The sequence below is a fragment of the Schistocerca cancellata genome, chromosome 10 (genome assembly GCF_023864275.1).
Source record: "Schistocerca cancellata isolate TAMUIC-IGC-003103 chromosome 10, iqSchCanc2.1, whole genome shotgun sequence".
Taxonomy (NCBI): Eukaryota; Metazoa; Arthropoda; class Insecta; order Orthoptera; family Acrididae; genus Schistocerca; species Schistocerca cancellata.
Genome location: NC_064635.1, coordinates 141,457,257 through 141,471,873, shown reverse-complemented (window position 1 = coordinate 141,471,873; position 14,617 = coordinate 141,457,257). Strand labels below are relative to the sequence as shown.

The 14,617-nt window shown below is 43.8% G+C and overlaps 1 protein-coding gene across 1 annotated transcript in view; it reads left to right on the top strand.

The window, feature by feature from the left end:
• LOC126106201 (cytochrome P450 4C1-like) overlaps positions 1-14,617 on the top strand; it is an 82,654-nt gene that overhangs the window by 27,499 nt on the left and 40,538 nt on the right. The window contains exon 2 of the mRNA XM_049912435.1: positions 6,066-6,161. Within this exon, the coding sequence (XP_049768392.1) occupies positions 6,066-6,161 (96 nt within the window). The remainder of the gene's footprint in view (positions 1-6,065; positions 6,162-14,617) is intronic.

The following is a 14,617-nucleotide window of genomic DNA, read 5'->3' as shown; positions in this document are numbered from 1 at the left end:
CTTTCGTCCGGCGCCTGTCAACTTTTGCTACCTGTTTCTGCCCTTCCTCCGGTCTCGTAAACCGACATACGGCTGGAAGAGCGGTGTGCTGACCACATGCCCCTCCATGTCCTCATCAAGTGGTGAGGGGATTCTTGACACAACGTTATTCACGGATGAGGCATGGTTTCACCTCTCGGGTCACGTGAATGGACTACGGAGAATCTGCACAAATTTAAGGTGTCCCCACTGCATGATCAAAAGATTGGTGTTTGGTGCGCCGTGACGCAAACGCATCATTGGGCGGATTTTCTTTCAGGACACGATAAGTACAGGACGGTACAGACCTTCGTAGGTGAACTGAATGAGGACGAAATTGGGAATACGTGGTTCCACCAGGATGGGGCGACTGCACACACCGCCCAGAAGGCGGTGAACTTTTTAAAGGACGTCTTCGGTGACCGAATCGTCTCTCGAGGTTTCTGGCCTCCGCGTTCACCCGACTCGGCTCCACCGAATTACTTTCTATGATATATGTTGAGGGGAAAGGCCTATGAAGGCCATCCGCACACCGTACAAGAACTCCAAGCTGCGCTGCCACGTCACATTCGGAACACCGCTCCCGATGTTCTGCACAACGTCTTCACGAACATGCAGAAACGTGTGCAACTGTGTCTTCAAGTTCAAAGGGATCACCTCCAGCATTTCTTCCACGACTTTAATACGGCCAATTATGAACTGAATGGTTACTTATTGCCGGCCGGAGTGGCCGAGCGGTTAAAGGCGCTACAGTCTGGAACCGCACGACCGCTACGGTCGCAGGTTCGAATCCTGCCTCGGGCATGGATGTGTGTGATGTCCTTAGGTTAGTTAGGTTTAAGTAGTTCTAAGTTCTAGGGGACTTATGACCACAGCAGTTGAGTCCCATAGTGCTCAGAGCCATTTGAACCATTTTTTGGTTACTTATTGAATACCCTGTACAATTATATCACGACCATAAGCTGCGATTGTACGTAAGGGTATTGAAAAACTGAAAAATTAAAAATTATAGAGTTTACTATAGCGTGGGAAAGGATTTGGTTAGAACTGGCGCACTTGAAATAACGTACAACACATATTCTGTGATTGTATGACCATAAAACCCTTTTCTGTGAACAACAAGCACTGTAAAGCATCATGACCCAATTAAAGAAAGGGGGAAGGGGATAAAGGGTACACAAGATTAATCTTGACATATTAAAAAATCTTGTACAACTATTTGTAATACTGTGAACACAAAAGCTTGTAAATAAAATTACGCGAAAGAGTTATGGAATAGCTACAGTAGCGCTGTTGACAGGAGTTTTCAATTTGTGCCATGCAGAGCCAAGAGCTGAGCAACCACTTGTGAAAACTCTACCGCCCTTGACCAACAGTAGCGAATGATACTAAATGTGTAGTGAATTATTATACTTTTACTCATCTTGTCCACAAAACAAAATACAGGACGAAGTCACGCAAAGTAGTACAGTCTTGGCGGTAATACACTACATTACATTTACCGTTTTCCACGGATCCCTTGAGTTCCTGGGACGTGGAAAGAGTCGAAGCTTGTTTTTTTTTTACTCAGATACATAGATATTGTACAATTCCAATGCAGACAGAGTTATGAGCTTGTGAAGACATTCATCGATCGAGTAGAAGGAGTTGGCCAACAGGAAGTTACGTAATTCACTCTCAAACCGATCTTTATCACTTACAATACCTTTGGTGCGCTCTGGTAAGTTATTGAATATTTGAGTACCCATGTATCTGACTCCTTTTTGTACTAATATTAAGCTTTTATAGTCCTTATTCAGATTGTTTTTGGTTCTGGTATTATAATCATGTTTTGCACTATTTTGTGTAAAAAGAGACATTTGGAAATGACAAAGGACATCAGTGAGTCTATGTAGTGAGAAGTAGTAGTTAGAATAGCAAGTTTCTTAAAGAGGTCTCTACATGATGATCTAGGACTGACACCAGATGTATTCTAATGACTCGTTTCTGAATTTTGTGAGAGGAGTTTCCCCAAAAGATGATTCCATAACTCATTAGTGAATGGAATTTGGCCGAATAAACTAACTTCTTCATTTTTAATTCACCTATTTCTGCTATCATGCGTACTGCAAACGTAGCTGAACTAAGGCGTTTCATTAAGTCTAGAGTGTGAGTTTCCCAGTGTACAGAATGGCACGCCATTTATCGGAAAAGATTAATCTTGTGTACCCTTTATCCCATTGCCTCATTCTTTAATTGGGTCATGCCGTTTCACAATGCTTGTTGTTCACAAAAAAGGGTTTTGTGGTCATACAATCACAGAATATCTCTTGTACGTCATTTCAAGTGTGCCAATTATAACCAATTCCCTTCCCACCATATAGTAACCTCTATAATTATTAATTCTTCAGTTGCTCAATTACTTTAGTACGATCGCCGCTTATTGTTGTGATATAATTATACCTATTTCTGTCAGAGTTTTCTTTGACACTTGGAGAAAAAAATAGGCCAAAAAGAAAACTGCGGCATGTAATATAAGTAAAAAGGGAGCGAGTTACGTGAGGTAGCACAATTACCAGTAAACCATTAACCTTAATACTGCACTAGTTTTCACATGATTGTTTTTTGGATAGCCGCGAGGGATTAGCCGAGCGGTCTCAGGCGCTGCAGTCATGGACTGTGCGGCTGGTCCCGGCCGAGGTCCGAGTCCTCTCTCGGGCATGTGTGTGTGTGTGTGTGTGTGTGTGTGTGTGTGTGTTTGTACTTAGGATAATTTAGGTTAATTAGTGTGTAAGCTTAGGAACTGATGACCTTAGCAGTTAAGTCCCATAAGATTTCACACACATTTGGACATTTGTTTTTTGGATGGTGCTTTAAATTGATGCTGAGGGGTAATGCGTTTCAATTACGTAGGCAATCTAGAATGGTTGTCGTATGTTATTGATGGAATTTATATATGAGGTTCCAAGTTTGCGCCTCTAAAATGATTTGAATTTCCTGTACAGACGTACATTTGTTTCCATTGTCAGAACGAGCAACAGGTGGGCACCTCAGGTTCGTCATACACGAATGCTACAAGCCTCAGCTGGTATTTCCGGACTTTGTAAATTGCTATGAAATGATATTTATGAAGTTCTACTGATACTATTAATTTATGTGCTTTAAGTAGTCAAAACTCAAAACATCTCTTACACACTTTTTTGTAAAGATTACTTTTTTGTAAAACATTGTAAAGTGATTTCCATATATACTGATGAAACTGTTTTCAACGATGTAAAGATGAAAACTGTAGTTGTAAACAAACCAAAATGCAGCGTGTACCACGTATCCAGCGCCTCCGAGTGGTTTAGCCCAATTGGATTCCAAAATTTTCTCTCGATTGCAGTTTGCCCATGTCTCGTGACTGAGAATGTTGACGTGGTACAATGTACCTAACGAACAGTTTTATGTGACTGACGTAACACTGGTAACTTGAAAGCCATATTGTAGTCGTTGTACTATGCCAATTACCAATGACGAAATGTAACATACGAGGTGTGTTCAAAAAGTAAGGTTACTTCATATTTTTATGAAAAAATATTTATTATTCATATTTCAATGTAAGCCCCCTCAGATACAATACACCTGCGTCAACGCTTCTTCCAATCCTCGAAGCACTTCTCATTAGCATTTTTTGGTACCGCCTTGAGTGCTTCCAGCGATGCAGTTTTTATTTCCTCAATCGTTGAAAATCTTCGTCCCTTCATAGGTATCTTCAGTTTTGGGAACAGAAAAAAGTGACGGGGGCCAAATCCGGTGAATATGGTGGCTCAGGCATGACTGTCGACTTGTTGTTGGCTAAAAAATCTCTCACAAGTAACGATGAATGAGCTGGTGCACTGAAGCCCATGAATTGTTTTTCTACAATTCCGGAAATTTTTTGTGTATTGCTTCTCGCGGACGGCGATAACGTCAAGGGACGTACGACCTTCAGGCAAAAATTCATGATGCGCTACACCACGGTAACTGAAAAACATAAAAAGCGAGCAAAGCTTTGACGTTTGATCGAACTTGGCGTGCTTTTTTCGGTCTTGGGTCTGTGGGACGCTTCCATTGGGACAAGTGGTCATTGGTTTCATCACCAGTTATGACCCTTTTGAACAAATAAAAATCATTATTGAAGACATTCAAGAGCTCCTAGACGGTTCTTCTGATGAAAACTGAGGATTTGGGACAAACGTGGCTGAGACGCGTCTCATACCCAAGATAGCCGAAAAAATTGCATGAAACTAGCCGACCGATATGCCAACATCCTCAGCAAGCTCCCTTACGGTAATTCACAGCTTGGACGTTATCATCTGTTGTCGATGTCCTGGGGCGACCAGAGCGAGGTTCATCATTGCCATTTTCTCGGCCATCTTGCAAGTGCCTGTACCGCTTGTAACTTTTTTTTTTTTGTCCTTTGCAGGCTCACTGTATGCCACTCTCAACATTTCATTTAGAGCACTTGATTCCATTTTCCGCATAAAATTTGATGCAAATTCTGTGCTCCATTTCGTATAATAATCAGAAATCGCCGAGCACACTAAAACACGTCTAACCTTTGTATCTGTCAAAAACAAAAGAAATACGCTGTACACTTGAAATTGTGAACACATGTCCGGGACATGCGAATAACAGAAAAAAAGATTGATTATCGAATGTACGTTGCCCGCGCAATTTGAAAAGCCTCTGGGGACCTAGAAACGTTGGAGAGATTGGTGCTGCCATAGCTCGCAGCGGTTCACAACCCCACAACAGGCCACAGCAGTTCACCCACTCCACCCCCGCCCCACACCGAACCCAGGGTTATTGTGCGGTTCGGCCCCCAGTGAACGACTCCCCCCCCCCACTCCGAACCCCCCCCCCCCCCCCACACACACACACCCGGAATCACCTCTTACCAGACGAATGTAACCCCAAATGTTTGCGTGGTACAATAATTATGGTGTATGTGTACGTAGAGACAGTGTATGTGCAGCTATCACCGACATGGTGTAACTGAGGCGAAATAAGGGGAACCAGCCCGGGGTCGACAGAAGCGTCCGATCCCACGCGTCGGCTTTGACCCGTGACGTAAGGGTGTTGTCGTGTGTGACCTCATGACGGCGCGGAGTTTGTTTTGAGTGTGGCTGTCCCCAGTTCTGTTTTATCTTATTTGTTCGTTCTGTCTCGTGAGATTTTTTTTAAAATTTAAAAACACTTATTACTTATTTTAATTATCTGTTTCCTCCACTTTCTGTTTTAGTTTATTATATTTATCTTTCTGATCTGTTCGTTCTATCCCGTGAGATTTTTTTTTTAAAGACAAAAAACACTAATCAGCTACTGAAGCATCTTTATCTTCTATGGGTTGCAGAGGTTACGACCCCTGGGGAGGTGGGCGGGTATTCATGCATGGTTGTCTTCACTTACACGTTGTAGCTACACAAGGCGTCTAAATTTGTTTATATTTAGTTTGACCCACACCCAAAACACCCCATTTCCCGCGCTTGTCCCGTTAGTGTCATTAGGCTTCTTGTGGAAAGTGTGTGTGTTTGTTTTTGCTTCCGCCATATTTGTGACGTCATGGGTCAAAGCAGACGGGCGGGATCGGACGCTTCCGTATTTCCCCAGCCCGCATTCGCCGAGGCAGATGGAGAACCGCCTTAAAAACAATTCACAGACTGGCCGGCACACCGGAACTTGACACTAATCCGCCGGGCGGATTCGTGCCGGGGACCGCCACGCCTTCCCGCTCGGGAAACAGCGCGTTAGACCGCGCGGCTAGCCGGGCGGGCCGAAAAGTCACCTTACTTTCTGAACAGCCCTCGTACTTTCACATCTTCTGATACCAGTTATTTTGTTGTATTTTGTAGCATTTGAAAATGACGGAATGGCGAAACACTTAAGGTGTTTTTGGAAATAATGAAAATGTCGTCAGTACATAAGAGAAGTTATTAAAGAAGAGCGCAGTTTTACTAACTCCGAGGCCGGCGCAGCATCAGCTTTGCACCTCCGAGCTCTGCGGGTGGGCTCAGTAGAGTGAGCGAGGGCTCGGCGTGTTGCAGCTGCTGGGGAACTTCCTGGAGGCGTTCCACGAGGGCGGCCTCAACTTGAGCGAGCGGCCGGCCAGCGACAGCGCGGGCGGCGCCGCCCCCGCCGACGTGCACGCCGCGGCCTCCTTCGGCGCGATGCGCAGCTTCTGCAGCTCCGCCATCGGTGCCGACCCCGACCGTCTCATACCGGACGTACCGGAGCACGAGGTCTCTGCGGCGCTGAGACGCGCCATTGCCCTCGCACGGGTAAGCCCGATTAAGGGGCTCCGGAAAGGCTCAAAATCATGAAAAGTTCAATTTTTACGTTTTTGCGTTTTCTGAATCTGCAGACTATTACCTTTTAATAGATATATAATTTATTCAATTCCGAAGACTACAACTATTTTTAAATTATTTTTTTTTGAAATGTGTCCTACATGGGCGTGACCCACTGTGGCGCTGTTAAACTGCTGTCAAATGGTGTGATTATTAACGTCCGTCTTCATCAGGTACATTTTAGTGATGTGAGATAAAGTATGTGTTGTGGCTGACCTGTGATGGTTCAATATATATCGCTGGTGTGATTGTCGATTGTTTCATGTTTATTTACTCTGTCGTTATCTCGAAAATATTCGTAATTAATTCTGTTTCTTGAGTCCCTGTTTTGTTGAAGTATAATAATGAGTAAAAGTAAAGTTATTAGAAATCCTCTGAAGGCTTTTAAGAAAAGGAGAAATGTTGGAAAGCCAAGGGTATGTGTTATTACTGTAATCAATAAAGACGATAACCAAGTGAGTGAACCTAACCTCTCAAGTACACCTGCCCATAGCAGTCAAAGTGGGAAAGAAAATACTTCACACAAGAAGCTTGGTTCAATGAGTGAAAACTATGAATGTTTTATGGGCGAATCGGCTGTGAATGAAATATTTGATATGTCGGTTCTCAAAGGAATTTTTTCAAACTGTGTAAGATGTATTCATTGTAGTGAAGTTGGTCTGGAACTCTCCATAATAAAGCACGTAGGACTTGCTAGTGAAATACAACTGAAATGTGATAAGTGTTCATACATGACCACCTTTTGGAACAGTGTTGCAGTAACTGCAACTGAAGAAAATGGTAGAAAAATCTACGAAAACAACATTAGAGCGATGCTTGCTTTAGACAAGGAACGCCTTCGGGCTGCAGACAGGGCTGTAGAGAGTCTAGAAATACAAGCAAGAGTAAACAGGAGGAGGAACAAGAGGAAGCTGGAGGAGGAGTTTGCAGAGGATGAAGATAATCCATCCTATGGACCTGGAATGCACTAAAAAGTTAATCCAATCTTTGTCGCTCGATTCCCAAAACTTTTATTTTCTCATACTAATTACATGTTTTCTAAGCATCTTCCAAACATATTTGTTACAAACTTTCAGTAAACGTTACACAGTACCTTCTGCATAATTTAACACAGCCTTTTTCAAAAAAAACTGTATATTTTTGAATATATAAATAAACAATTGCAAAAAAATTTTGTGAATTTTCATTACAATTGAAAAAAAATCATCTTTAATAACTGAACTAAAATTTTGTAAAATCCCTGTGTTAAGTTGTAGCCCATATTCCAATAAACAATCTGTAAAAAGTTCAACTTCCTACCTCAAATACTTTGTGAGGAAAGATGTAATTTATAAGCGTTATTTTAACATTGCAAGTATAGGGCGTTCCAGAGCCCCTTAAGGCACTGAATTCACCCACTAGCTTTGCGACAGTGGCACTGTCTGCTACTGCATCTGCTTCTTCACTTTCTAGGCTACATTACAACTTGTATCGTATGCTGAAATCTTAAGAGGAAAGAAATATATTGGAAGTTAAAGATCTTAAGATTAAATTTTCCCCGAAACATTTAAGTCTCATCTTTATCCACGACAATGAAGAAATGAAGGCCTCAACTGGAACACAGGCATTCTTGCTTCCTAGGCACAAATGCTGACTACCGCAGCCGCACGCGGGATGTTGCTACACGAATTACCCCAGTCGACTACCTCCCCAACACAAACTTCAATTCACATTCTCAGTCTTTTTTCCCCCTACATTTTCACTATTGCCAGGCCTCTCCGGCACTGGAATAGCACCCCAGCGTTGCAGGAAACGCAGTATCGTAACTGGCGGCCGATACCGCGTAGGTATCACAGAGACGGAAAAAAGTAGAACATAACAGCCTCAGAAAAGGTTTTGAAACAATACGGGGGATGGTATATATCGGGTGGTTATAATGAAACTTTCCCTATTTAACACGTTATAACACTGAAACTAATTACCATACGAGTACCAGACTTGGTAGCATTAATGTCAAGGATATGGGGAAGAGAAATAATGCAGACTCAATCCGACTGAAACACTTCCAATGTGCTGCTAAGGTGCAACACACCGCTACATACCGGTCTCATTACTTCTACAAAAGGGGCTCAATAGGGGGCCCGTCAGTGTCCAGAAGAGTCCAAAAGCGCAGGATTGCATTCGGCACAGCAGAACCAAACATGTCTGTAGGTATGCTGGCTACCTCTTTTGATATGCTGCGCATCAGATCAGTACAGGCGCGAATGTTCCCCTGGCGAAACGTGTCCTTCAGGTGGCCCAACAACCAGAAATCACAGGGAGTGAGATCAGGTGATCGTGCCGGCCCAGCATTACGAAACGATCGGCTGACAATTCGATCGTTTCCAAGTTCGAAATTTCCTGGCAGGTTAAAAGTGAGTGCCGGACCGAGACTCGGACTCGGGCTGTGAGGACGAGTCGTGAGTCGTGCTTGGGCAGCTCAGTTAGTAGAGCACCTGCCCGCAAACGGCACAGGTCCCGAGTTCGAGTCTCAGTCTGGCAGACAGGAAATTTTATATCAGCACACACGCCGTTGCAGATTGAAAATTTCATTCTCTTTTCGAAATGTGTCTCAGAGAAGGATGTGAACTTCACGAGCAATGGGCGCCGGGTCCGATCTTGCATGCAAACTGTTGAGTTCAATGTGTCTCTCTCCTGTACGACGGGTCCGACATGCTGGCGAAACGTATCGCAGTAATGCTGGCCAGTCACACTGGACGTCTTTGCTTCTTGGGCGGCAACCTGTTCAAAGAAGAATGTGCCAATGATGAACGTAGCCGTGAAGCTACACCATACGGTGATATGTTCACCATACAGAGGAACGTCGTGCACAGTGACTGGAGGTGAAGATCCACCCACTCGGCTATTTTGTGTATTGACCTCGCCTGTCAGAGAAAAATGAGTTTCTTCTGTCTATAGATGAAGAGACAAACCAATCAATCATAGGAACACACAGAGACAGTTGAAACATTCTCCGCCACTTCCTCTTGTATTGTACGTGTAGAGCCAGCCCTCATCAACTTCAGTCCTCGTGAGAAAGTGGAGAGCGAAGTTCAAAATGTGTGTGAAATCTTATGGGACTTAACTGCTAAGGTCATCAGTCCCTAAGCTTACACACTACTTAACCTAAGTTGTCCTAAGGACAAACACACATACACCCATGCCCGGGGGAGGACTCAAACCTCCGCCGGGACCAGCCGCACAGTCGGAGAGCGAAGTCAACACGCCATTCCGCGTCCTGTGGTGCGAGCTGCTGAACCATATGGATCTTGTACGGATACCGTTTGAGAATAGTTCGAAACACCTTCCACACGGTGGAGCACGGTATGTTCAGCTGTGGTGGCACAGCACGTGCACTGCCTGACGATCGGCAATTGCGCTCAGCGTTGTCTGCCATGGCAACGGCGATTTCACCAACCACCTGTGGTGCCACTGGTCGTCGGCCTCTTGCCGGAGCGACGGCCAGTTCTCCAGCTGATTCGAACTTCTTCATAGTGCTGCACACAGCAGGTTGAGGAAGAGGACCGTTCCATAATCCTTTCAGCTGGCAATATTCTCGAAGTGCAGCTGCAGCATTACTGTTGTCTTGATAATCGAGCTTCGCCCGTAATGCCCTGCTCATCTTGCCCAAGCTCATGTTGACACGTCAACAAGTACACTGCGACTGGTCAGGTGTGTCAGACTATGAATCACGATGACTGATCCCGGCACCTGGTGGCCATAGTTGGAACTGGACGGTGGCGCTGTGACGCATCGAAATCGTGCATCGCATAATCTGGACATTAATGCTACCAAAATTGGTTTCTGTGTTATAACGAGATAAATAGCTTAAGTTCAATTATAATTACCCGGGAGATGAAGCGACCAACCAGTCAATCACAAAAACACACAGAATGGTTCAAATGGCTCTGAGCACTATGGAACGTAACTTCTGAGGTCATCAGTCCCCTTGAACTTAGAACTACTTAAACTAACCTAAGAACATCACAGACATCCATTCCCGAGGCAGGATTCGAAGCTGCGACCGTAGCGGTCGCGCGGTTGCAGACTGTAGCGCCTAGAACCGCTCGGCCACCCCGGCCGGCGACACGCAGAAACACTTGAAACATTCGCCACTACTTCCTCTTGTACTGTACATTAATTTGTTTCGTGGCTGTTTAGTACCAATCGAAACAAAACACATCGGTTGAACGTGAGAGAAAATAATGTGTGTCCAAACCGTAACCGACAACGTACCGTAAACAAACTGACTGTACAGGGAAGCGGAAGCGAAACCGGCGTGTGCGGCCCTGTTGACCGGCATCCGTGTCCGCCTGCACCGGGGTAGCATGCATTTCACGCTAGGTGAGGAGAGCCCTACGTCAACGTGACGTAGGCACGCGTCATCATGAGCTTCACGAGTTGTGCTATCGACTGTTGTGTGCATTCTGTATACATCGACTGTTGTGTGCGTCTCGAATCTGCACTGTTCATTGTTCTTAGTTGATTTGCATCATGAAGGCAAGATTAAATAGAACTAGATGGTTTAATATTTCCAGCAACATTCGGAACTACTTCGAACCTCAGTTTCTCAGTTTAACGTTTCTGCCCACATGAATTATGTACAATTCAGTGGCTTTTATGAAAATACGAATCACTTTAATTTCTCCCTATTTCACGTTTTTATCCACATGATTTATGCACGATTAACTAAAAAATGCCTAGACACTTTCGTTATGGTTATATTCCTTCATTCAGATATTTGTTATGTTCATGAAACACACAATAACATCCCATATTCTTTGGATTCCAGCTTAATAATTAATTATTTCATGTTTCTATCCACAGGATTTAGACACGATTCATCGGAATTTTTATTTTTTTTTAAATGGGGTAGTATTCATTTCAGGCTAGAAAAATAACAAGACACTTGCGTTATGGTTATGATTCCTTCATTAAGATATTCGATATGTTCATGAAACACACAATAACATCCCACATTCTTTGGATTGCAGCTTAATAATTAATTATTTCACGTTCCTGTCCACACGATTTATGCACGATTCATCGCATTTTTTTTTAATTGACTAAAATCTTTTTTTTTTTTTTTTTTTACTTTCGTTATGCTTCCTTCGTTCAGACATTCATTATGTTCCTGAAACACATAATACCATCCCAAATTGTTTGGATTACAGCTTAATAATTAATTCAACTGGGATGAGCTTAACAGATAACTCCTGTCACTTCGTTTGTACACATGTATTTACATTTAGCTTTGACGTTATCGGTACAACCACAAAGATCGATATACGCACTCGATTTAGGTTATTTACGCCACGATGACGTAATGTTACGTCACTATGAGGTAGGGTTTTCCTCACCTAAACTGAGATGAATGCTACCCCCTGCACCGCCTCTGCGACGTCCAGCCCCACCCCCTCCTCCAACCCGTGCGCCTCGCCTCACCCCACCTCTACGCCCGTACTGCAGCTGCTGGCACGAAGCCTCGCTTCACCGTATGCGGCATACGATAAGAGGCCTGCTCTAATAAGAGGAGTGCGCCGACTCCGTTTCCCAGATTTTGTCCAAATTTGTATTAATGCAGGAGTTCGTCAGAAATGCAAGTGAATAGAGGTGGGAGTTTGGTGGCCCTACGTTTAGGGGGGGGGGGGGAAGGCATTTTTGCGCGGGACGGTTAACGAATGAACCAAGCACACGGTGACAATTATTGAACTATTTGAAACAAAATCGTCATAAATTCTGAACGGTTTGTGTTAGGACGTTCGAACTGCACGGTTGGCAACAGGGCATAATGGGAATTAATACGCGCTGTATAGTCTGGTTTAGCGACGAAGCCCACTTTCATTTATATGAGTTCGTCAATAAGCAAAACTGGCGCACTTGTGGGACTGAGAATCGGCATTTCGCGATTGAGAAGTCTCTGCACCCTCAATGGGCTACTGTGTGGTGTGCAATGTCCAGTCACGCAATATCGGTGGGATATTCCTTGATGGCAAGGTGACTGCGGAACGGTACTTGAAGGTTTTGGAAGGTGGTTTCATTCCCATTATCCAAAGTGACCCTGATTTCGACAAGATGTGGTTCATGTAAGACGGAGCTCGACCCCATCGAAGCAGGAGAGTATTTGATGTCCTGGAGGAGCACTTTGGGGACCGCATTCTGGCTCCGGGGTACCCAGAGGCCACTGGTATGGGCCTCGATTGCTCGACATGTTCTCCGTATCTGAACGCATGGCACTCCTTTTTGTGGTGCTCCTTTTTTTTTGGTAATCAGCTAGCCAAATAAAGACCCGCAGAGAAGCCCTTTCGAAATTACGTCCGCTGCTGATAATGTTGTCTCACATTGCAGCGGCATCTCTATCACTCAACATTTAATGATCTTCATGCGACTTATCAGCGTTACGAGGTCATTTTTTTGTCTCTTTTTTTTTTGGCGTCAGTCTTCTGACTGGTTTCATGCGGCCTGCCAACCTCTTTATCTCAGAGTAGCACTTGCAACCTATGTCCTCAGTTTTTTGCTGGGTGTATTCCAATCTCTCTCTTCCTCTACAGTTTTTGCCCTTTACAGTTTCCTCTAGTACCATGGAGGTCATTCCATGTGTTAACAAATGTCCTATCGTCCTGTCCCTTCTTCTTATCAGTATTTTCCTCATATTCGTTTCCTCTCTCATTCTGCGCAGAACCACCTGATTCCTTACCTTATCAGTCCACCTAATTTTCAAAATTCGTCTGTAGCATCACATCTCAAATGCATCGATTCTTTTCTGTTCCGGTTTTCCCACAGCCCATCTTTCACTACTATACAATCCTGTACTCCAGACGTACGTTTTCAGAAATTTTTTCCTCAATTGGAGGCCTATATCTGATACTAGTAGACTTCTCTTGGCCAAGAATCCCCTTTTTCCATTGTTAGTCTGCTTTTGATGTCCTCCTTGCTCCGTCTGTCCTTGATTCTTTTACTGCCTCGATAGCTGAATTCCTTAACTTCATCGACTCCGTGACCATCAATCCTGATGTTAAGTTTCTCGCTGTCCTCATTTCTCCTACTTCTTATTACTGTCGTCTTTCTTCGATTTACTCTCAATCCATATTCTATACGAATTAGATTGTTCATTCCATTAAGCAGATCATGTAATTCTTCTTCACTTTCGCTCAGGATAGCAATGGAGCTACATTAAAGACCAAGCTTACAGTAAAACCATTGCTGAGCTGAAAACAGACCATGCAGGAGGTCATCGACAGCATCGATGTTCTGACACTTCAGCAGGTCATGCAGAATTTCACTATTCGTCTCCGTCACATCATCGCCAATGAAAATTTTGTGGTAAGTTCTATGGGACCAAACTGCTCAGCTCATCAGTTCCTAGGCTTACGCACTACTTAATTTATCTTAAACTAACTTACACTAAGGACAACACACACACACCCAAGGGAGGACTCGAACCTCCGATCAGGGGGAGCAGCGCAAACCGAGGCAAGGCGCCTAGACCGCACGGCTACCCCGCGCGGCCATCGCCAATGATGGACGGGGTATCGAACATGTCATAACCTAAATCCGAATATCTGTTCTTTCCCGTATTCAATACTGTGTGTGCATGCCGTATGTTGTAACTAACTCATGTTAGCGTGAAGTTCTGGCAATGCTTGGAGCAGCAGAACTGGCGCAGAACTTTAATCCGAAGGTTTTGTGACAAAGTCCAAATTATGAAACATACCATTATTTCCAGTTTTAAGGTTTTTTACGTTGCAAATAAACCGAAATTATGCTAAACATATTATAACTGACGTGATCAAACCCAATGTGCAGGAAAAAAAAATTCTTCTGTTAACTGACTCGTGGTGAGGATTAACAAATCCACAGTCATAAAACGCGATTTTTCAAGATGAATAATGATTGCCATTGGGCAGTATTGAAAGTATTAAATTGGCCGTCCCCTCCTCAAATGCACTCCACCAGGTCAATCCTGCGACGTCCAATTTTATCGTAAGCTAAACTTCAAGAAGCTTCAAAACTTCCCTATCTCGTCGAGAGAGAAAAACAAATCACATCCCAAAAAGTCTGGATCGAAACACATTCCACCAACTATCCCTGCCAATATTTGGCGAAATGATGCGTTGTGTGTGGTTTTCTACCAAACTATTCCATGTGTGAGTACATTTTATTAATGTAAACCAAGTTTGTACTGAGCATCGATTCGTTTTGTTTGCACTGTAAGTAACGTAAAAATTGAA